Source organism: Pseudozyma flocculosa (genome assembly GCF_000417875.1).
Source record: "Pseudozyma flocculosa PF-1 unplaced genomic scaffold scaffold00026, whole genome shotgun sequence".
Lineage (NCBI taxonomy): Eukaryota > Fungi > Basidiomycota > Ustilaginomycetes > Ustilaginales > Ustilaginaceae > Pseudozyma > Pseudozyma flocculosa.
Window position 1 is genome coordinate 70970 of NW_006920894.1, and position 22044 is coordinate 93013.

The window sequence follows — 22044 nt, forward strand, 5'->3', positions numbered from 1 at the left end:
TTTGTCTCTCGTGCTGCTGGCTCTGCCTCCTGGCCTCGCCTCGCCTCGCCTGGCCAGGCCGGCCTCGCCTCCCTGCCTGCCTGCCCGTTCGTCTGGCGCGGACCTCCTTTGTCTTGAAATTCGAGCCGCAGGGGGCGGGCGAAGGGGGCCGCGCCCACCAACCCACACCCACGCCAGCCAGGCCCAGAGCCGGGGCAATCAGGCGGGCGGGCAGGGGCTGGACGTCGCAGCACTCGCAGGCCAGGCCAATTTGGCCGCCGCCGACGGGGGAGAGGGCGGCGAGGGCCAGGGCGAGGGCGAAGCAAGATGGGGGGCAAGGCAGGGCAAGCAAGGCCAGCAGGCAGGCGGAGGCGGCCCTCGAGATTTTCCAAAAATTCTGCAGGCGGCCACAGGCAGGGCGCCAGGGTGTGGGCACAGATCAGACAACCGCCGGCGCCCAAACGCCCACCGCTTTGCTTTTCTCGCCAGGCAGGCCAGGGCCAGGCCGGGCCAGAGAGCCCAGCCAACCAGCCGGCCAGCCAAACCCTGGCGTGCGCTGGGCCCCCCTTCCAACAGGAGGAGCTGCCGGGCCTGGGGGCTGGTGCTGGTGCCGCTGCCTGCTTGCCCGCTCTACGTGGGTGGCACCGCCCCGGGCCCCCTCTGATCCCTTGCTCTGCCCGTCGTTGCTCCTTCTCGCTGATCACCATCCTCGCCCACCCCTTTTCGACCACGAGTGCACCGCTCCGTCATCTCTCCAGCAAGCAAGAGCATAGCCAGGGCGCCGCAGACGGTCCGAGTCCAGCCAGCAGTGCAGCGCAGCTCCATTCCGCCTCCTCGGCCACGTATCCGAACGGCCAGCAGACCGAATCGCAGGGTAGCGTAGCCCGCCTGCAGCAGCCCAAGGCGAGATCGGAGACCATCCGCCCGCTAGGTGCCACCGTCCCAGCCTCGTTACCATCGCCACCACCCCTGTTGTCTCGGACTCGCCGCATTCGACCTCGACTCGACGGGATCGCCGCACCGACCAGTCAAACCATCGCGGACCAGATCCGATAGATCTGGGCTTCCACGGGCGTCGCCTCCAGGCAAGTCGCAGCGTCTCGGACAGTCAGAGACGGGCTTGCGACCTGCGCATCCTCGACCCCCTTCACCCTTGACCTTTTCTGTCCGGCACGGTTCAGCAGCCACCAGCAGCCGCGGATCGATCCGAACCCGAGCAAACGACGTCTCTCGTCGTCTCGCGAGTCGACTGACCGACTGACCGTCCGTCCGCCGCCGCCGCCGCCGCCATGGCTCACAACTCTGCGGGTCAGAGTGGAGACCTGGTCTCTCTGCTGGCCGCCAACGGCACCCCGTCCGAGGATGGCCTTTCGCTCATCCTCCAGCAGCGCTTCCGCGCCGAGCAGCCCTACACCCGCCTCTCTTCCACCACCCTCGTCGTCGTGAACCCGCTCCGCCCCCTCAGCAACCTCAGCGATGCCAGCGCCGAAGAGTACAAGGCAAAGTGCTACAGGAACGCGCAGTGGGAGCAGCAGCGCGCCGAGAGCCCAGAGGACGCGCTGCCGCCCCACCCTTACGAGCTCGCCGCGCGCGTCTACCACATGATGGAGAGGAGCAAAGAGTCCCAGAGCGTCGTCTTTGGGTGAGTCGGACCGCCTCGCCCGCCGAGCCCCGCGCTTTGCTCGATACCGAGCGCAGGGACGCTGACCTTGCTTGGTCCCTGCCCCGCTCCTCTTTTCTGACCCTGACCCGTCATCGCAGCGGCATGACCGACTCTGGCAAGTCGTACACCTCCAAGCTCTTCACGCAGCAGCTCCTGCGCCTCTCGGCGTCGAGCGGCAAGCGCGAGCTCCGCCTCGCCGAGCAGGTCAAGAGCCTCGACGTGCTGCTCAACTCGTTTGGCAGCGCCAAGACCAAGGCCAACGGCAACGCCTCCCGGCACGGTCGCTACCTCGAGCTCCACTATGACCGGTCCGCACGCCTCTCGGCGGCCAAGGTGCTGACGTTTGGCCTCGAGAAGCGCCGCGTCAACCGCCTGGCGCCCGAGGAGCGCACCTTCCACGTCTTCTACCAGTTGCTGGCCGGTGCCAGCGCCGACGAGCGCGACGCCCTCAAGCTCGACGATGTCACCTCGTACGCGCTGCTCGCCTCTTCCGGTTGCTACCGCCTGCCCGGCGGGCCCTCGAGCGACGACGCCATCGCCATGGACGAGCTCCGCGCCGCCATGAAGGTGCTCGGATTCAAGCAGAAGCAGGTCAACGGTATCTTTACCATCCTCTCGGCCATCCTGCTCCTCGGCAACCTCGAGTTCGGGCAGCCCCACGAGGCCGCCGAGGCGTCCCACGTCACCAACCGCGCGGTGCTCGACGACGTGGCCGACCTGCTCGGCGTGCCCGCCGAGGACCTCGAGCTGGCCCTGACGAGCAAGTCGCGCTTCGTCCGCCGCGAGCTGGTCAACTCGTTCCTCGGCCCCGAGGCCTCGGCAGCCCAGCGCGACAGCCTGATGCGGGACCTTTATGCCACGCTCTTCGCCTTTGTCGTCGAGACTGCCAACCACAAGATTGCACCCGGCTCCGACGAGGCCTTCCCCACGCACATTGTTCAGCTCGATGCGCCCGGCTTCCAGTCGCGCGCCAGCGGCAGCATCGGCGGTGCGCCGCCGGGCGGGCAGCAGGCCGACCGCTTCGAGGAGTTTGCCTTCAACACGCTGGCCGAGCTCGTCGAGAACTGGTCGCTGAGGCGCACCTTTGACGACTCTGACCCGCGCGCCAAGGCGCAGATCGACGACGGCGTCTGCCCGACGGACGTGGCCTACAGCGACAACTCGGCCTGCGTCGAGCTGCTGCGCGGCAGCATCGTCGGAACCTCGTCCGACCGGATGCCCGGTGGCCTCCTCGGCGTGCTGGACGCGGCGGTGGACAAGGTGCGCTCCGGCGCCGCCGCCGAGGACGACGACGCTTCGCTGCTCAACGAGCTCGACCGCCACGTCGCCCACGGCTCGTACGTGGCCTCACGCAGCGGCGCGCAGCAGGCGTCGATCCCGTCCTTTGGCGTCAAGCACTACCAGGGCACGTGCTCGTACGCTGCCAATGGCTTCGTCGAGCGCGACCTCGACCTCTTTGATTCCGCCTTCGTCCAGCTGCTCCGACGGGCGATCAACCCGTTTGTCGCCAAGCTGTTCGCCGGGCCAAGCCTGGCGACCGAGTCGCACCCGCTCGACGCCAACACGATCGTCACCGCCCAGGTCTCGGTGCGGCCGTTGAGGAGACCTACGCCGCTGCAGCCCGACGAGGCCGTCGAGCCGCTGCTCGACTCGCACAAGGTCTACGGCGTCACCCGCCAGCTCAACGCCTGCGTGTCCGAGATCCTCGCGACGATGGCGCAGGCCGGGCAGATCTGGAACGTCACCTGCCTTCGGCCCAACGACATCTCCCAGCCGGGCTCCTTTGACAGCCGCCGCGTCAAGAGCCAGGTCAAGGCGCTTGCGCTGCCCGAGATGGTGGCGCGCAAGAAGAGCGACTTCGTCTACGGCATGCCGCACGACGAGTTCTGCCTGCGGTACAGCGACTGGGTCATCCCGGCCGCTATGACGGCGGGCGTCTCCGAGGAAAGGGAAAAGGTTCAGGCGTTCGCCATCGCCAACGCGCTGCGCGACGGGATCGACTTTCGGCTGGGCAACAGCCAGGTGTGGCTGTCGTACCCGACCTGGAGGAGGCTCGAGGATCGGGTGCGGTCGACTGAGCCGGACACGTTCGCTGCCAGCACCAGGGACGACGACGAGATCCGCTCGTCGGGATCGCCGACCTACCCGCCGGACGGCAAGGACCCGCAGCAGCAGCGCCGGTTCCTCGGCGTCGGCAACAACCATGGCGAGTCGGACCTCGCCGACGGCAAGGCCGGCTTTGACGCCAGCGCCGAGGACCTGCTGCTCAGCCGGCCGTCGAACGTGTCGGACCCCTTCCGCTCCCCGGGCGACGAGCGGTCGCTCAAGGGCGGCGCGCCGGACAGCCTGGCGGGCTGGGGCTCCGAGTACGACAAGCGCGCCTACGGCGAGGCCAACGCCGGCCTGATTGGCACGCTGGAAAAGGACGGCGCGCTCGAGAACCGCGCCATCGACGCCGTCGAAGAGATTCCGACGACGGCCATCCGCCGGTGGTGGGTCCGCCTCACGTGGCTCGTGACGTGGTGGATCCCGTCGTTCTGCCTGTCGCGCTGCGGCGGCATGAAGCGGCCCGACGTCCAGATGGCGTGGCGCGAAAAGTTCACCATCTGCTTCCTCATCGCCTTCATCTGCGGCGTCATCCTCTTCTACGTCATCGTCTTTGGCCGCCTGCTCTGCCCCGACTACGACAAGGCCTGGACCGCCGACCAGCTGGGCCAGCACGCGGGCACCGACGACTACTACGCCGCCATCCACGGCACTGTGTACGACTTCACCAAGTTCTACAAGAACGACCACTCGGACATTGCCAACCTGCAGACCGACGACACGACGATGCTGATGCTGGCGGGCCAGGACCTCACCAACTACTTCCCCGTCCCGCTCAGCGTCGGCTGCCAGCTGCTCGTCACCGACGACAGCCTGGCGCTGCAGCCCAACGCCAACAACACGCCCACCATCACCCAGGCGGTCCACACCTCGGGCCGGCTGCAGGGCGACCAGTCGTCGAAGCTGGCCGACCCACAGTGGTACCCGGACCGCCTGATCCCCTACATCAAGCGCTACCGAAAGGGCTACTTCGTCTACACGGGCAAGGAGATCTCGCGCGGCGGCGAGTACAACGACTGGGCCACGGTCAACGGCAAGCTCTATGACCTCACCGACTACATGAACACGCTCTCGCTGCAGAGCACCAACGCCGCCTACAAGTTCCTCGACTCAAGCGTCAGCGACCTGTTCAAGAGCCAGGCGGGCCAGGACATCACCGGCGACTTCCACACGGCCATGAACGCGCTCAACGAGACCTACCGCGGCGCCACCCAGGCCTGCCTGGACAACGTCTTCTACCGCGGCCGCTCCGACTTCCGCGACACGCCGAGGTGCCAGGTGCAAAACTACCTGCTGCTCGCCTTTTCCCTGATCCTCGTCGCCACCATCCTGGCCAAGTTCGTCGCGGCGCTCCAGCTGGGCACCAAGCGCAACCCGGAGCAGCAGGACAAGTTTGTCATCTGCCAGGTGCCGTGCTACACCGAGGGCGAGGACGAGCTGCGCAAGACGATCGACTCGCTGGCGGGCCTCCAGTACGACGACAAGCGCAAGCTCCTCTTCCTCATCTGCGACGGCATGATTGTCGGCAGCGGCAACGAGCGTCCGACGCCGCGCATCGTGCTCGACATCCTCGGCGTCGACCCCAAGATCGACCCCGAACCGCTCATGTTCAAGTCGGTCGCCGAAGGCTCCAAGCAGCTCAACTACGGCAAGGTCTACTCGGGCCTCTACGAGTTCGAGGGTCACGTCGTGCCCTACATTGTCGTCGTCAAGGTGGGCCGCCCCAGCGAGAGGTCGAGGCCCGGCAACCGCGGCAAGCGTGACACCCAGATCCTCCTGATGCGCTACCTCAACCGCGTCCACTTCGATGCCCCCATGTACCCGCTGGAGCTCGAGATCTACCATCAGATGAAGAACGTCATCGGCATCGACCCGGCCTTTTACGAGTACATCCTCATGGTCGACGCTGACACGTCGGTCGAAAAGGAGGGCCTCAACAGGCTGGTCGCCGTCTGCGCCGACGACTCGCGCATCATCGCCATCTGCGGCGAGACGAGCCTCGACAACGCCGAGGGCTCGTGGTGGACCATGATCCAGGTGTACGAGTACTACATCTCGCACCACCTGTCCAAGGCCTTCGAGTCGCTGTTTGGCAGCGTCACCTGCCTGCCCGGATGCTTCTCGATGTACCGCATCCGCAGCTCAGACAAGGGCCGGCCGCTCTTCATCTCGAACCGCATCATCGACGACTACTCCGAGAACCGCGTCGACACCTTGCACAAGAAAAACCTGCTCCACCTCGGAGAGGACCGCTACCTGACGACGCTGGTGCTCAAGCACTTCCCGGCCTTCCGCACCAAGTTTATCCAGGACGCCAAGGCGCAGACGGCGGCGCCCGACCGCTTCGGCGTCCTGCTCTCGCAGCGACGTCGCTGGATCAACTCGACCATCCACAACCTGGCCGAGCTGGTGCTCATGGAGGAGCTCTGCGGCTTCTGCCTGTTTTCGATGCGCTTCATCGTCTTCATCGACCTGATCGGCACCATCATCCTCCCCGCCACGGCCATCTACCTCGTCTACCTCATCGTCATCACCTCGACCGGCAAGGCGGCCGTGCCCATCATCTCGATTGCCATGATCGCCGCCGTCTACGGCCTGCAGGCCATCATCTTCCTCGTCAAGCGGCAGTGGCAGTACATCGGCTGGCTCGTCATCTACGTCCTGGCCTACCCCGTCTTCTCCTTTTTCCTGCCCCTCTACTCGTTCTGGCACATGGACGACTTCTCGTGGGGCAACACGCGTATCGTCGTGGGCGAAAAGGGCGCCAAGAAGATCATCGCCGGCACCGACGACGAGCCCTACGACGACTCGATGATCCCCGTCAAGAAGTTTAGCGAGTACCAGCGCGACGTCTGGGACCAGGGCGGCGCCCCCTCGGTCCGCTCCGGCATGACGGGGGCAGAGAGCCTGGGTCCGTTTGGCAACTCTTACGCCGTGCCCCACAGCGGCCCGCCGAGCATGTACAAGGCCGGCAGCGCCTACGCCGGATCCGCCGCCGGCTCCGAGTATGGCGCCCCGTCGTACGAGGCCGACTATTTCCGCGACACCAACGTCATTCAGCAGTCGCACTCGCGCGCCGCCTCCAACAGCGTCTCGCGCCTCGGAGGCGGCGGGTCCCAGGGTCCGACGCGGATGAGCTCGATGAACTTTGCCCAGCAGCCCAACCCGTCGATGCAGTTTGGCACCGGAACGCCGTCGATGTTCGGCATGCCCGCCATGGGCAGCATGTACGGCATGGGCGGCGGGCCCGCGCCACCGCCGGCCTCGATGTACGGCATGCCCGCTCCCGGCGGCGCACAGTCGATGTACGGCATGCCGCCCGTCCTGCCGCCCATGGGCGGCCACTCGCCGTCGGCGTCCGACGACTTTAACCGCAACTCGACGATGCCGCTGGCCCAGCAGATGACGGGCGGCGCCATGTGGGGCCAGGGGGGTATGGCTCGACCGCAGTCGACGTTCTCGACGCTCAACACGGGCGGCAACCCCTTCGCGCCAGCGCCCACGCAGCTGCCGGTCAGCGAGTCGGCGGAGCCGTCCGACGAGGATCTCCAGGCGGCGGTGCGCACCTACCTGGCCAACCAGCCCAACCTGATGAGCGTCACCAAGCGCAGCGTGCGCGAGGCCGTCACGGCGAGCTTCCCCAACGCCGACCTGGCGGGCAAGAAGGCGACCATCAACAAGGCGATTGACGACACGCTAAGCGGAGCGGCCCAGTAGCGGCGTCGGTCCCCTCCCCTTCCCCCTCCTTTCCTACTCTCGCCTGGACAATCGCCTCACCGATCGCCAGACCCATCCTCTCCCTCTGCTCCCATTCCTCCCAGGCCTCTCTATCTCCTCTCTCACCATTATTATATCGCTCCATCTCCGCTCGCTCATCTCCCTCGACATCTCTTTTCCATCTCGTCCGCGCACGACATGCACATGGTCACCTCGTTCGTCGCCGATTAAGCTGCGTCGCTCGCTCCTTTTGTCAACCCCCTCTCGCCCTGCTCGGCCGGGTGTGGCCCTCTCGTTTGACACAACGTCGTAGACACCTCCTTGGCGCCCTCGAGCACCCGCCTCTCTTCTCTCGCTCCGAGCCTCGTTGAAATGGACCTTTTCCTCTCGTTCTCTCTTACTCTCTCTCGCTTTCGAGCCTCCGAGCTTTGGAGGTTTCGCGGTTTGAGAGGTTGTCCCTCTGATTTCTCGTTTGGTTCGTGCGCGTGCGCCGAGGATCTGATCCTGACAGAGGCGCCAAGGAAGGATGAAAAATGCAAATGCGGAGGGATGGGGCAGGGATGCGCGGCGGGCTGGGTTGCGGACGTGCATCCATGATGGCCGCCTGGCTGAGCTGAGCTGAGCTGAGCTGAGCTGAGCCGAGCTGGACGTGCGTACGCCGCAAGCCGGGTCCCCCACCAAATTTTGATCGAGAGGGCGTGTGCCCGCACTCCCCCCTCCCCCCCCCCCCCCCCCCCGACCCGCGTCCAGAAAGCGACTGACTAGAAACAGACAAGCACGATATCTTCATCGTCATCTGCATCTCATCGGTCACGGCGACGGATCATACAAGTACAAGGACAACGGAAAAGCGAAAGCGAAAGGAAAAGAAAACCCCCAGCTTCGTGGCTACCCGACCGATATCATCTTTCTCCTCCTCCCTCTCTCTCTCCTCATGCCTGCTGGACACCTCCCTGCTCTGCTCTGGCACCGGGCTCGACGCCATGGTACGCACATCAGACTTCCCCTTGGCGACGGATCGAGAGAGCGCGACACAGCTCGACTTAAGCCTCACCCCGATCACCCCTCACGGCGCCGCCGTCGAACGGGCCGACGAGGGACTCAGGCTCTTCCTCGTCTTTTTGCCGCTCCGCGCCGCGCCCGCCGCGCCGAACGACATCGAGTCAAACTCGACCTCGTCGCTGCTCGTCGCGTTCTCGACCGTCGTCGACTTCCGCTTCTTGATCCGGTCGTTGCTCAGCGACAGCGACGACGGCGCGCGACCACCGACGCCGGTGCCGGCGCCGTTGGACGGAGGCGGCGTCGAAATCGACATGGGCGTCGCCTGTCCGGCGGCGCCACTGCCGACGCTGCCCGAGAGCGGCGTCGACGATGTCGGTTCCGCGATCCCCCACGAGCCCACCACGGGCGTCGAGTGCGCCGACGAAGCCGTCGAGTTGGTCGCGGTGTTGGCTGTTGCAGTAACCTCGCCGCCATGTCCCGCTCCATTGATGGCAGTCGACGGAGCGCCGGTGCCAAACACGTCGGACAGGCCGTTGCCAGCATCCCCGCCCTGCAGGAACGCCGCCGTCGTGCCCGGCGAAAAGGCAAACGAGGGCGAGGTGCCGATGCCGTCGTGGTCGTCCAGCATCCCGCCAAGGCCCAGGCCCGTGCCAAAGATGCTGCTGTCGCTGCCGCCAGCACCGTCCCCGCCAATGCCGTTGCTCGGAGAAGTGGCGGCATGGAACGCCGCCGGGCTCTGACCAGGTGCTTGGCTGGGGTCGACAAACTGGTTGAGGAATGAGTCGACGTCAAAGTCGGCGTCCAATCCGCCGCCGCCGTTCAAGCTCGGAGCGACGGCGGATGAAGGCACGCCGCCGTCAACGCCAACAGCCGGCGCTAGACCGGCATCGACCGCGTTGGCCGCGTAGGCCGAAGGCGGCTGCGACGCATCCGGCAACGACAACCCTTGGAAGGCCTGGTCCACGGCCGGGGCATTTGCAGTCAGGTGGGTCCAGCTCTTGTTGTCGGCACCGTTACGGCTGTTGCCGCTGTTGTTGTTGTTGTTGTTGTTGTTGGTGCCGCTGCTGAATCCTGGCGTCTGTCCCATCGAAGAGGCCGGGCTAGGGCCGCCGGGTGCCGCGGGGGCTGCCGTGTTGCTGCTCGCGAACGACTGCAGGATACTCGGGTCTAGCTTCAGGCTCTCGACCAGCGAGTTGATGCTGTTCTGCACCTGATCGACGTCTGCCGCCGTCCCCTGGATGTCACGCGTGACCCGCGCGAGCGGCAGGCCGACCTGCTGGTTGTTGGCGGCGTCCGCTGCGCCGAGGAACGAGTCCGGAGCAAGGCTGGCGGCGTGATGGGCGAGAGGGAGGTTGGAGCCGGACTGCGACCTCGCTCCGGCGAGCTTGGGCTGCGTGCGCGACGGCGAGTGCACCAATGCCTGCGAGAGCCCGGCGACCTTGGACAGAGCGTCGTGCTCGAGGCTGCCGTTGGCTTGCGCCTTGCTCTGCTGCTGCGCCTTGCCCTTGCTCGCGCCGTTGGCCTTGCTCCTGCCCTTCCCCGAGGCTCGAGATGTAGCGGCCGTTTTCGCCGGCGGCGTCGTTTCAAAAGAAAAGCGCGAGTCATCGACGCCGTTGGTTTTGCCGCCGGTGCTGCTGCCTGCAAAGTAGTCCTGATCGCCGCTGCTGTTGCCGCTCGCGATAGCCTGCTGCAGCGCCGCCACCATCTGCGGGTCAAGCTTAAAGCCGCCTCCCGGGGTTGAGGCGGCTGAGTTGGTGCCGCCCTGGTTTGCCGCGCCCGCGCCAAAGAGGTTGGCGAGCCATGCGCTGCCTTCGCCCGAGGTCAAGGCGTTGAGAATTGAATTACCTGTCTGCGATGACAGCCGGCGGGACCCGCCCGGCGTCGAAACGGCCTCGGGCGCAAAGTCGGGCAGACTGACCGGCTTCCTCGGCGGCGAACCCAGAGCGGTGAAGCGTGAGGAAGAGCTGAATGCCGGATCGGCATTCTGCGGAGGGGAGTTGCCTTTCGGGCTGTCCTCGTTCGAGAACCGCATGGCGGCGGGCAGCTCCTCGATCTCTTCATCTTCGAGTGGCAGCTCCATGCTACTGAAGTCGTTGAGGCCGCCACCGCCGCCTCTGCCATCTTCGATCATCAGGCGGTCCGGGCGCAGCGGGCGCACACTGGATCCGGGTCCGCCACGACCCTTGGCAGCCGAGACGGTGGCGGCGTGGCTCGCGCCGTCCTCGCCGTCTTGGGCACCGAACACGCCGGCGAGGAAGCGCAAGATCTTGTTGATCGTCTCTTGCTGCCGCTTTGCGCGCTGCCGGCTCTCGATGGCCTCTTGCCAGAGGCTCTGGTTGGAGTTTTGCAGGTGGCGCAGGTCGGTCGAGATGCTATTCTGCGCCGTCTTGATCGCGTTGATGGCGTTGAGGACGCTCGTCAGCTGCAGCGCGCCCTGCTCGCCGTTTGCCGCCGCACCGAGGCCGAAGTCGCCCTTGAGCATCGACGCGGGGTGGGTGAGCTCGTTGCTCATCGGCTCCTTCTCCTTGTCGGCGTCGTGATGGTGGTCGCGAACACCCTTCTTGCGCTGCACGCGGGCAAGCCACTCGGGGTGATCGCGGTGGAAGTTTGGGTTGGAAAACTCCCACAGCTCGCTCTCGGTGGGCGAGTCGTGCTTGAGCGCTCCCTGCTGGAGGTGCGGCACCTTGTGGAAGCCGTACATGTTGAGCTGCCGAACGAACGACGAGAAGCGGTTGTGCTTGAAGAACCGCGGCAGCACCTCGTCTCCGAAGCGGACGTGGTTTGGCACGAAGAACGAGGCGCCGTCCGGCGACCACCGGATCAGCTCGTCGGTGTTTGGATCGTCGACCATGCTGTGCGAGGCAGAGGCATCGGGGCAGGGGAGATGATGACCAAGTCAGTCGACGCAACCCAAAGGGGCAAGATCAAGCGCTGCCTGCTGGGCGGCTCGACTCACCTCCTGAGCTTGTTGAGGAATGCCGGGTTGTTTTTATTGGTCGGGATCGCCCGAGCAGCATCGCTTGCGGCATAGGCAGAGGTTGACGGAGCGCTGCTCTGATTTGAGGACGATGCACCCGCTGAAGCCGGTGAGGAGTTTGTCCGGGCCGAGGCAGCGGCAGCGTCTTGCTTCGGCACGGAAGGGGCAGTCGTCGCTGCGGGTGCGACAGTCGGCGTCGACCTCGGCACCACACTGCTGGGTTGAGCCACGTCGCCCTGCGCGCCGGGTTTCGACGCTGCGGCAGCCTGCGCCGGCGGTTGCGGAGCGATGGTGCGAGGAGGCAGGGGCTGAGAGACATGCGTGGGTGGTCGGAAGGCCTGCAGAGGCGATGAATACGAGCTGCCCGGGCCCATCCCCTGCAGGTGCCCGAGACCAAAGCGCTGCGCATCGGTGGCAGACATGGCGCCGAGCGCAGCCATTGGCAAAGATGCCGGTGGCGCGGTCGAGGATGGTGCGGCAGGGCTGTGTGCGATGGTCGCTGCACCAAGGGCGTCGTTCAGAAGAGGCGGCGGGGGCGCAGCCTCGACCTGGCTGGCCGCCATCGAGCTGGAAGTCGAAGCTGCTGGCTGCGATGGTGAGGCTGCAGGTGCGGCCGACGCTGCGGCTGTCGTGGATGCTGGAGTGGCAACCGAGCCAGGTCGATTGGCAAGCGCCGGCGGCCGTGGAGAAGACGGTTGAGGCGTCGAATGCGGCGATGCTGGTGCCGATGCTGCTGGCGGTGGTGGGGCTAAGGAGCCTTGCAATGCTGGTGTACCCGAGGACAGAGGTGCTGGCGAAGCGGGAGACGACTTGGTGATGCGCACGGCGGCGGCGCCAGCTGTGCTCTCGGCGGAAGACGTAGCTGCGGCAGGCGCGGCGCTACTGCTGGCTTCTCCGTTGGTCGCGGGGGTATTGGCAGGGGCGGGGGCGGTATGGGTCGAGGTGGTGGTGGTGGCAAGGGCAGGGGAGCGAGGTGCGAGGGGAGGTTGAAAAGGCGGCGGGGCGGCCGAGGTGCTGCCCGACATGGCGACCAAGCGCTCTCTTGCTGCCGCAACGAGGCACGGCCGCGCTACACGTCAGCCGTTTTCTTCGCCGGAGGTCCGTCTTTGTCCTGGATCGTCAAGACCGGCAGCTCTGCAGTGCGAGCAAGGTTGCCGACTGCCCAGCACGTTCAGTTGTGCAGCAAGGTCGGTCCAGTTCCCACTGCCCCGATGGATGGTGTGCGTGCTAGGCTCGGCCCGTCCCAGCGGCGCGATTGGAGGCTCGATGGAAGCAAGATGGTGCGCGTTGAAGAACGGGCGGTGTCGCAGGAGAGCAGACTGCGTAGGCGGACCCTCCCGACGAGCGAACCGAGTGGTTCTGAACCGAGGATGCCGTACAGATGGCGCCAACGGCGGTCAAGAGACGGGCACGCCCGACCAAGTCGGAAGACGCCGACAGGAAGAGCCACCTGGCTGGGCAGGCTAGCCAAGCTACAGTTGTTGCGGGACGATGCGGCTTGGCCGTGACACCGATCCTGGCGTCGAGATCGTGCTGACCAGGCTATTGGCTCTGTATGCAACTCGCTGGCCCTCGTCTGTTGTCTGTAAATGAAAATCAAGTCGATGGACGGTGCTGCTACCTGCCGTCAGGGAAGGCAGAACGAGAGAAGTGGGGATGCCGAGGGCTGGGTGCGTCTGCAGCTGGGCCAGGATTCGCCCAGCCAACACGGCGTCGACACTTGCGAGTGCAGGAAGCCGACACCGGGAGCGGCCCTGTCGACCCGAAGCGAGATCAATAGGGGATGCTGATGGATGCAGCAGCCGGCGTCGATGGCGGGATCCGTCCGCAGGCCGGAAGGGTGCCGAAATCGAGATCGATGGGCGAGAAGCGAGCGATGGGAGAGGGTGTACCGACGGCGCAGGCGGACAAGGGGATGCCGTGGTGGCTGCGTACGTGCGTGCGTGCGTCTGTCGTCGTGGTCTGCCCTAGCCTGGTCGTTTGCAGGGTCAGGAGCAGTGAAGCACAAGAGTAGTGTTGTCCGCGTGGCCGGCCCCGGGAGGAGAAGCAAGGGCGAGCAAGGAACCAAGAGGAAATAAAGGCGCCGATGCTGGAACAAACAGGCGGACGGCTTCCGACGGCCGGCCAGGGTGACTGACCCAACGGTCAACGAGCGGATCGAGCCGCAAAGCGAGAGGCAGAGAGAGAGAGAGAGAGAGAGAGTAGGCGCGGAGCTGAGGTGGGGCGACAAGAGCGAGGGCTTGGGAAAGGAGCAAGCAGGGCAATTGCGGCGGCCTGCGTGGGATGGATGGTGGTAAGTGCGGAAGGCGGGTCAAGGCGATCTACCGCTCAAAGACGACAGACAGCAGCAGCAGCAAACGCGCCGCATCACCAACCGCAGCCAGCGCTACTCAACAGGCAGGCAAGGGCAAGCAGGCAGGCTACGCCAGCGCCTAGACCGCCCCCCGCGTTCTCAGCTGGCCTAGCCAACCGAAAAAAAAAGAGAGAGCGAGAGCCGGCCCAGGCAGCCAGGCCAGCCAGGACAGGCTCAAAAAATTTGCGTAGGCTGCAGGGCCCTGCGTGCCTGCCTGCGTGTCCAGGCCAGGGCCAGGGCGTTGCACCGGCCAAACCAAGAGGGCCCAACCAGCAGGCAGGCAGGATCGGGTTAGGCCACTTCAGCCACCAGGCCAGGAAGAAGATAGGCAGCAGGTGGAGACAGGCAGGCAGGCCCGCCGCCGTCGTCAGGCAGGCTCGCGGGCCGGCCCTCCTATGATGCAATGGCCGCCGATGGCCCTACCGACTCGCCGCCGCCCAGCCTAGCTCCTCCCCTCTATCAGCTGCTGGCTGCCATGCCACGTCCTCATGGGCGCGCTTCCTCTCCCAGCCGACGAAGCAGCGGCCCGTCGATCGAACCAGGCCAGCCCGTTGTTGTGGTCACTGCGATGCTCACCCGGCCATCTGGACGTACGGCCTCGGTCGAACAGGAGGCGCTGCGGCTTGCTGCTTCCTGTCGCAAGCGGCGTGGCCACAGTTGAGGCGAACCGGCTGGCGGATGGTGATGGTCGACGAGGATCGGGGCAGGCGGCTGGCAGGTCTAAACGCAAGCTTGTCCGTACCGTTGCGGTACGCTCTGGCTGGGCCGGCAAGCAGGCAGGGCTAAGGTTTACGATCGCCATGCAGCAGCAGCAGCAGCTGGCCACGTACGTCCGATATGGTGGGTCGAGACCCTGGCTCTGGAACCTTGCTTGCTTGCTTGCTTTGCCTCGCGTACTGTAGCCTGCGCGATCCTTCGCAGGCCCGACCGACTGACCGACCGAGCGCGCGTACGGCGCTGCCGTATGTACCGCAGCATCGCCCCTCCTCGTCACATGGGACCCGGGGACTCGGGTGGGTTCATGTCATGGCATCGAGCGACTTCTCTCATTTTCCTGTCGCTCTCCATCGCAAGGCCGTCCGACACTACTGCGTGCTACTACTACTGCTCGACCAACTGATGAGGAGCGGGATACCACCGTGCTGAGCGAGCAGATCGAGCTAGCAGTACGTACGCGGGTTGGCTGCGATCGCGTCGTTGGGTGTCGCTCGTTTGCCTGCCCAGCCTGTCCTCTTGCTGAACCCGGGCCCGGAACGGTTCGCAGCGGAGCGGTCGATTAGCGAGAGAAGCCGAGGTCGAGACCGCCGCCGCCGACGCCGATGTCGGTCGCGCGCGATCGTCGGACAGGGGACGGGTTTCAAACGCGCCAGCCGGCAGCCTCGGACCAGCTTCCGATGGAAGGGCCTGGCAGCCCGCCTTGGACCCTGATCGCGCCGGCCAGGGGCTGGCTTTCCGATGCCGATAGCGTGGTGCCCGATCAGAAAGGGGACCCGATCGCCCGCGCGCTCGCTCGCTCGCTCGGTCCCTCAGTCTGTTGAGCCAAGCTCGGGCGGGACCCTGGCCCTGGCCTTCTCGCTCCACACCACACCCCTCGTCGTCACTGCACTCCGCCATCCTTGCCCGACGCCACCGCTCTGCCCTTCCCCGTCAGCCAGCGCTCTTATACTCGGATCGACGGACATCCCATCACACCTGCCGCAGCAAACAGTATGGCCTACGAGGACGACATCGAGCCCATCGCCGACTCTGGGCCCGCCATCGGCGCACCCTCGTCGACCTCGCTGGGAAAGCGCACCAGGAGCGACGACGAGGTCGCAGAGGCAGACCAACAGGCCCTCCGCAACTCTCGCCTCTCGCCAGAGCCAGACGAGGATCTCGACACCACCGAGGCAAAGCATCAGGTATGGCTCGTCAAGGTCCCCAAGTTCCTGATCCAGGCGTGGAGCAGCATCAAAAAGGACGACCTCAGGCTCGGCACCGTCAGGGTCTACGAGTGAGTACCGGAGTCTCCTGCCACTGTCCGCAAGGCAGTACCGGCAGAATCGAAGCTAACGCCGCTTCTTCTGCTTGCCCCCCTGCTCGCGGCCCCGTCTCAGTCCTGACCACACGGGCCACCAGCGCATGGAGCTGCTGCTACCCGAGCCGCCGCAGCCCGCCATCCCCTCGGACGGTGCGCCCAACAAGACGGCGCAGTGGAACAAGATCCCTCGCGCCTACGACCTCAAGCTCACCTCGGACTCGGTCTCGACCGTCAAGCGCAACCTGTACGCGTTCAAGGAAAAGTTTGAAGAAGAGACGCCATCGACGTCCAAGCTCGAAGACGACGCCTCGCCGGAAGAGGCGAGAAGGAGGAGAGGCAAGGGAAGGCGTGAGTCTGGGTGACGCCCTCGGCCAGCTGTGCACGGAGCACTCTTGCGCTGACGTTTGAACCCCTCCGTACTGATGCCCGCCCCACTTACTCCTGACCCCCAAATCCGGCAGGCACGACGGCGCTGTGCGGGACCATCACCAACGAGGCTTCGCTGCAGCCACAGATCCGGAGCTCGTCGTCGTCGTCGGACCGCAAGCCGGGCTCATTGGGCAGCGGCTTCATGTCCGGAGCGGGCATCTCGGAAGAGTACCGCGAGCTGCTGCGCAAGCGGCGCGAGGAGGCGTCCAAGCCCAAGCGGACGATCAAGATGCTCGACCAGACGGATGCGGGGCGCGCCAACATGCTCGTCGCGGGCGTGGGCTCGGGCCACCAGGCGAGCAAGTCGCGCTTCAACCAGATGATCGCCAAGCCGTCCAAGGGCTCTTCGTCGTCGTCGTCGGGCGGCGGTGGAGCGGGCGGGACGGAAAAGTTTGCGCGCATCCCGCGCAACGAGCTGCTCGACGTGCTGTTTGGGCTGTTTGAAAAGTGGCAGTACTGGAGCCTCAAGAAGCTGCGCGCCGAGACGCAGCAGCCCGAGAGCTACCTGCGCGATGTGCTCGGCAGCATCGCCGACCTGCACAAGCGCGGTCCGTACGTGGGCAACTATAGCCTCAAGCCCGAGTTTAGCAACGCCAGGAAGGAGGAGGAGAGGAAGAGGGACGAAGAGGAGCAGAGGAAGAGGCAGCAGGAGGACGAGGAAAAGAAGAAGAGGGACGAGCAATCGGCCAAAGCGGGCGGTGGCGGTGGCGGTGGCGGTGGTGGAGACGATGATGATGATGATGATGACGATGACGACGATGACGACGATGATGATGAGGAGGATTTCGACGATGTCGTCTGACCCTGCTGTACACGGTGCCGTCGTCTCCCTGTTTGTACCATCCTGGAGCCGGCATAGGCGGCAACGATAACCCTCTAACTCCCTTCCAGCTGAGCTGTTCGTGCTCGTCGCGTCTGACGAGGTTTGTCCCGCCCATCTCTCGACAGCCGTGCGCTGCCCTCTGGCTGCCCCCTCCTACTCAACGAGAGAGGAAATCGAAAGACGAGCGAGCGAGCGAGCAGGCGATTGTACGGCCAGCTGCGACTGCTCCTTTGTTTCTACTCGTGGCATTCCAAACATGCTGGACGCATGGACTACTACATGCCAAGGTCGGCGAAGAGAGAGAGGTAGGACGAGGGAGGGAAACCATGCATCGGCAAGGGGGGAGCGAGCGAGGGAGAAACGAGGGCGTTTCGCGTAACCCCGCTCACCCCTACGTCGTGGCTACGGCCCGACACACCTACTGACGGTCCTTTCCAGCCGCCTCGAGGACCTCGCAGGCACCAAGGGGGAGGGGCGAGTAAGTCTTTCCCGCGCCATCATAGACGGGGATCGACGACGGGATAAAAGGCTTCCTCCCGTCCTTGGGACCGTAGACGGCATCGAGGGTCGTCGAGGGCAGGTTGAGGTCCTCGATGGGCGTCTGGGCGAGAAAGAGGCGGCGCAGCGCATCCTCGGCGGCGCGGTACTCTGCCATCCGGATCGAGCTGCCGCTCCCCTCGCCCACCTTCTGCATGCCGCTGTAGACGCCCACCACGAAAATGGGGTTGATGCTCAGCCGTCCCGACTCGGCAATCAGGCGCGACTGGGGCGCCTCGCGGCCGTGCTTGGCGCACGTCGCTGACAGGGCGCGTTTTGGGTCGGCAAACTTGAGCAGCGACGCCAGGTCCAGGTTGCGCGAGAGGAAGTGCGTCGTGATAAAGTGGCGCGCCGCAGACAGGCCCTGGTGGGTGGAGGAGAGTGTCGGACAGAAGGGGGCACGAAAGCAAAGTGGGAGCGGCATCCGTCTCGCAAGGTCAGTGGTTGAAAGACAGGGAAAAACATCCGGGGCCGTCTGCGCCTACTCACGAGCTCCTGGAAGATGACGGCGACGAGCGCACGCATGGCGTCGGCCGAGACGTCCCTGCTGAGCAGACCTCTTGTCCTGCTGGGCGCGCTCTTGGCGGCGATGTCGCCCTTTGTGGGTGCGGGCGCTGAGCGGGTGGGGACGCGCGCCTGCCTGTTCCACCGGAGGATGCCCTGCCCGCCGAGGCCGATCTCGCCGGCGACGTCTGCGAGGGTGCTGGGGCCGACGTAGGCTGCGACGGCGGCCTTGAGCACGCGGGTGGGGAGGTTGGGGTAGCGGAGGTGGAGGTACTCGGAGGCCATCATGCCGAGAAGCGAGTTGCCGACGGTCGAGAGGGCGCGGTTGGCGAGGCCGGCATCGGCGGCGGCGGGTGCGTCGGCGTCGGGCGAGGCGATCTGCTGCGGCAGGTACTGGAGCGAGTCGAGCGGGTTGGCCTCTGGGGATTTCCGGACGAGGCCGGCTCCGCTGACCTCGAGATGGAGGCCGCCCTGTTCTGCGGCCTTTTTGACGAGCTCCTGGAAAGAAGGGTGGGTGCAGGCCTGGTAGACGAGCTGAATGCGGCGGGAGCGGGTGGGTGCGTCGAGTGATGCGGGGAGGAGGTTGAGGCGCGCGGCGAGGGCGGCGACGGCCGAGAGGGGTGGTGGCCGGAGCGCGGCGTAGAGGGCGGCGTCCTTGCGAGCGAGCTGGGGCAGGTGCGAGGCGGGGGCGTGGCGGTCCAGGGGCGACGAGGATGCGCCCCCCGCGACGGCCGTCGACGCCACGGCGGCTGGTGATGCAGCGCGGTGGGACGAGGTGTGGAGCGCCGACGACGAGGCAGAGGAGGAGGATGAGGACGAGGACGAGGCGGCCGACGACGAGGCGGCCGACGACGAGGCGAGCGGGCTAGAAGAACCAGCAATGGCCGAGGTCGAAGGAGTGGCCGACCTCAAGCGGGGCGCCGAGGAAGAGTGCTGGAGCAGCGGCCTGGCTGCGCGTGCAACGGAACGGCTCGAGGACATGGCGAGGCGCGGCGCGGCGAGGAGGTGATGGAGGGGGGAGGAGGAGAACAGCGAGGTGCTGAAAGGTCAAGGGTGGCGGTGTGAGGATGGCACGCAGCACGCAGCCTCTCTAGCGTCGGAAAAGAAGGCTTCGAGTCGACTGGCGGTCCGCTCCTTGCAGCGTCGTGATCCGGCGTGCAACCAAGACGAGGGAGAGATGGAGCGTGACAATGTCCAGGCTGGAGGGTGGGCAGAAAGGGCTGATGTTGGAGAGGAGGCGAGCGGTCCGGAAGAAAGGCCTTTTGGTTTGCTTTGGCGTTGGTGATCGTGTGATGGTAATCCGCCCTTGGCCTCAGCCTGTTGGGCCCAGCCTAGGCCAGCCCAGCCCAGCGCCCAGGTTTTTTCTTCTTCCCCCCTCGCCTCGCCTCGCCTGGTGGCCCGCCTGGCCTCGCCTCGCTCCGGTTCCTGTCGTGGCCGATTTTTCTTCTTCGCGCGGCCCCGCCTGGCCCCGCCCAATTTGGGATTTTCATCGGCTTCCGCAAGCCACCTCACTCGCGCGAATACGGTACCGCAAAAAGCGCCCAACCTGGACATCTCACGCCGCCGCCCCGCTTGCGCTCTCGACGTCCTTGGTCGTGCACAAGGACACCCCACTTGTCAAAGCGACTAGAAACGATAACAGGAGTGCACTTGAGGCCTACCTTCCAGAAGCGCAGCGCGGAAGTATCTAAAAGAGGGGTATCGTCAGGGACAAAAAAGAATCTCCCAACGTGGGGCTCGAACCCACGACATTCAGATTTATTTCTGCGACAATCGCAGAGGCTCTGGATAAGAGTCTGACGCTCTACCGACTGAGCTAGCCGGGACTTCGATGTCAAAGGGGCATCACTGTGCACACATATACCGCAAATACATTTCCCCTATCTCAAACGATCACGCCAGGTCGGTCACCCGCCTGAGGCTCGCCGCTGGCCAGGTCTGGTGGGCCGCCGCGTGCTGGGTGGGTGCTTGCTGCTAGGCCTCTCCAATTTTGCAGATTCCGAATCGTCGCCGCTCGCCATCACGCCCGAGCCGCTGCCGCCTCCACCGCTGTGACCACCATCACCATCACCATCACCATCACCATCACCATCACCATCACCATCACCACCACCACCACTCCCCGCGCTTCGCTGCTGCCACGACCTTGCCATCACCACCCTCCTTTGCGGCCGACTCTCGCAAGGATCGACAGCCCGGGCAGATTGCAGACAGACAGCAAGGGACCAGGGTCGACTTTAGGCTTCCGGCTATCCATCCCTCTCCGGCTGCGCGCTTCTTGTGCCCTCGCAACCGCGCATTGACGACGAACCAGAGCACCTAGTCCCGGCCACCGTCAGAGCGGGACTCCTTCATCATGGGCGGAAAGAGCTGCGCCAGGGTCTATGCGGGCGCAAACGAAAAGTTTGGTCGCCAGTGGTGGGACTATGGTGAGTCCAGGGCGGCATGGAAGGCGCTCCGTCCTGGCCGGGCTTCAGTTCGCAAGCGGAGGCTGAGGGGCTCCGCATCATGGCCTGTTGCCTCGCGTGCCGGCCTCGCCTTTAGCTGCGGACGGATGCCTCGAAGTACTGCCCCACTACGGGCACTCTCGGCTGACCTCGCTCCCTCTGCTTTCCCCCCACTCATCGTTTGCCCCTCTCAGACAACCTCGCGGTGCAATGGTGAGTCGGTGCCTGGCTGGCCAGTATGTGTCGCTCGCGATGTTGGACTGAAGGCTGACCGGACACGCCTGTAACCCTCCACCTTCCACCCCCTCACCCTCGATCGACCGCAGGGGCACGCAAGACAACTACGAGGTGCTGCGGAAGGTCGGGCGAGGCAAGTACTCGGAGGTGTTTGAGGGCGTCAACATTGCGACGTCGGGGGGCCTGCCGGAAAAGTGCATCATCAAGGTGCTGAAGCCGGTCAAGAAGAAGAAGATCAAGCGCGAGATCAAGATTCTGCAGAACCTCGCCGGCGGGCCCAACGTCGTCGGCCTGCTCGACGTGGTGCGCGACCCGCAGTCCAAGACGCCGTCGATCATCACCGAGTACGTCAACAACACCGACTTCAAGATCCTATACCCCAAGTTCACCGACTTTGACGTGCGGTTCTACATCTTTGAGCTGCTCAAGGTGAGTACGACGAGCGTGCCTAGCCAAAGGGGGGAGTTGCTGCTTGCGCGCGGCACCCGACATGCTCCCCCTCTCCGCCCTTGCTTTTCACCTCCAACTCGTGACCAACCCGTCCTTCCCCGGCCAGGCCCTCGACTTCTGCCACTCGAGAGGCATCATGCACCGCGACGTCAAGCCGCACAACGTCATGATTGACCACGAGAAGCGCAAGTTGCGGCTGATTGACTGGGGCCTGGCCGAGTTCTACCACCCCTACACCGAGTACAACGTGCGCGTGGCCTCGCGCTACTTCAAGGGGCCGGAGCTGCTGGTCGACTTCCAGGAGTACGACTACTCGCTCGACATGTGGTCGCTGGGATGCATGTTTGCGTCGATGATTTTCCGCAAGGAGCCCTTTTTCCACGGCCACGACAACTACGACCAGCTCGTCAAGATCTGCAAGGTGCTCGGCACCGACGAGCTGTACGCCTACCTGGAAAAGTACGACATCGAGCTCGACCCGCAGTACGACGACATCCTCGGACGCTACCAGCGGAAGCCGTGGAGCCGCTTCATCACCTCCGAGAACCAGCGGTACATTTCCAACGACGCCATCGACTTTTTGGACAAGCTGCTCAGGTACGACCACCAGGAGCGGCTCACGGCCAAGGAGGCCCAGGACCACGCCTACTTTGAGCCCGTCCGCGCCGCCGCCGCCAGGGGCGAGGTGGTGGCGACGTAGGACCAGCGTCGCTTCGGCCGTCCTCGTGGCTGGTCGCGTCTCGCCCATCTGGGAGGCGCCGGCCATCGATGGACGACTTCGAACCCCCCATACTGCTCTC

At 65.3% G+C, this 22044-nt stretch overlaps 5 protein-coding genes across 5 annotated transcripts; 3 read left to right on the top strand and 2 right to left on the bottom strand.

The window, feature by feature from the left end:
- Nucleotides 1-1268: 1268 nt before the first annotated feature.
- PFL1_06412 (uncharacterized protein) lies at nt 1269-7465 on the top strand (the record flags this gene model as incomplete). The annotated part of the gene is made up of 2 exons (XM_007883954.1): nt 1269-1621; nt 1741-7465. The coding sequence occupies 2 exons, from the start codon at nt 1269-1271 to the stop codon at nt 7463-7465; spliced, it is 6078 nt and encodes a 2025-aa protein (XP_007882145.1).
- A 1066-nt stretch (nt 7466-8531) lies between these two features.
- On the bottom strand, nt 8532-12469 carry PFL1_06413 (uncharacterized protein; the record flags this gene model as incomplete). The annotated part of the gene is made up of 2 exons (XM_007883955.1): nt 8532-11319; nt 11424-12469. 2 exons carry the CDS (start codon nt 12467-12469, stop codon nt 8532-8534), a joined length of 3834 nt encoding a protein of 1277 aa, XP_007882146.1.
- A 3037-nt stretch (nt 12470-15506) lies between these two features.
- On the top strand, nt 15507-17048 carry PFL1_06414 (uncharacterized protein; the record flags this gene model as incomplete). Its single annotated transcript, XM_007883956.1, has 3 exons — nt 15507-15790; nt 15894-16165; nt 16279-17048. 3 exons carry the CDS (start codon nt 15507-15509, stop codon nt 17046-17048), a joined length of 1326 nt encoding a protein of 441 aa, XP_007882147.1.
- A 439-nt stretch (nt 17049-17487) lies between these two features.
- On the bottom strand, nt 17488-19091 carry PFL1_06415 (uncharacterized protein; the record flags this gene model as incomplete). Its single annotated transcript, XM_007883957.1, has 2 exons — nt 17488-17970; nt 18096-19091. 2 exons carry the CDS (start codon nt 19089-19091, stop codon nt 17488-17490), a joined length of 1479 nt encoding a protein of 492 aa, XP_007882148.1.
- Nucleotides 19092-20466: 1375 nt separating this feature from the next.
- Nucleotides 20467-21944, top strand: PFL1_06416 (uncharacterized protein; the record flags this gene model as incomplete). Its single annotated transcript, XM_007883958.1, has 4 exons — nt 20467-20539; nt 20752-20770; nt 20884-21223; nt 21351-21944. 4 exons carry the CDS (start codon nt 20467-20469, stop codon nt 21942-21944), a joined length of 1026 nt encoding a protein of 341 aa, XP_007882149.1.
- Between the last annotated feature and the right edge of the window lie 100 nt (nt 21945-22044).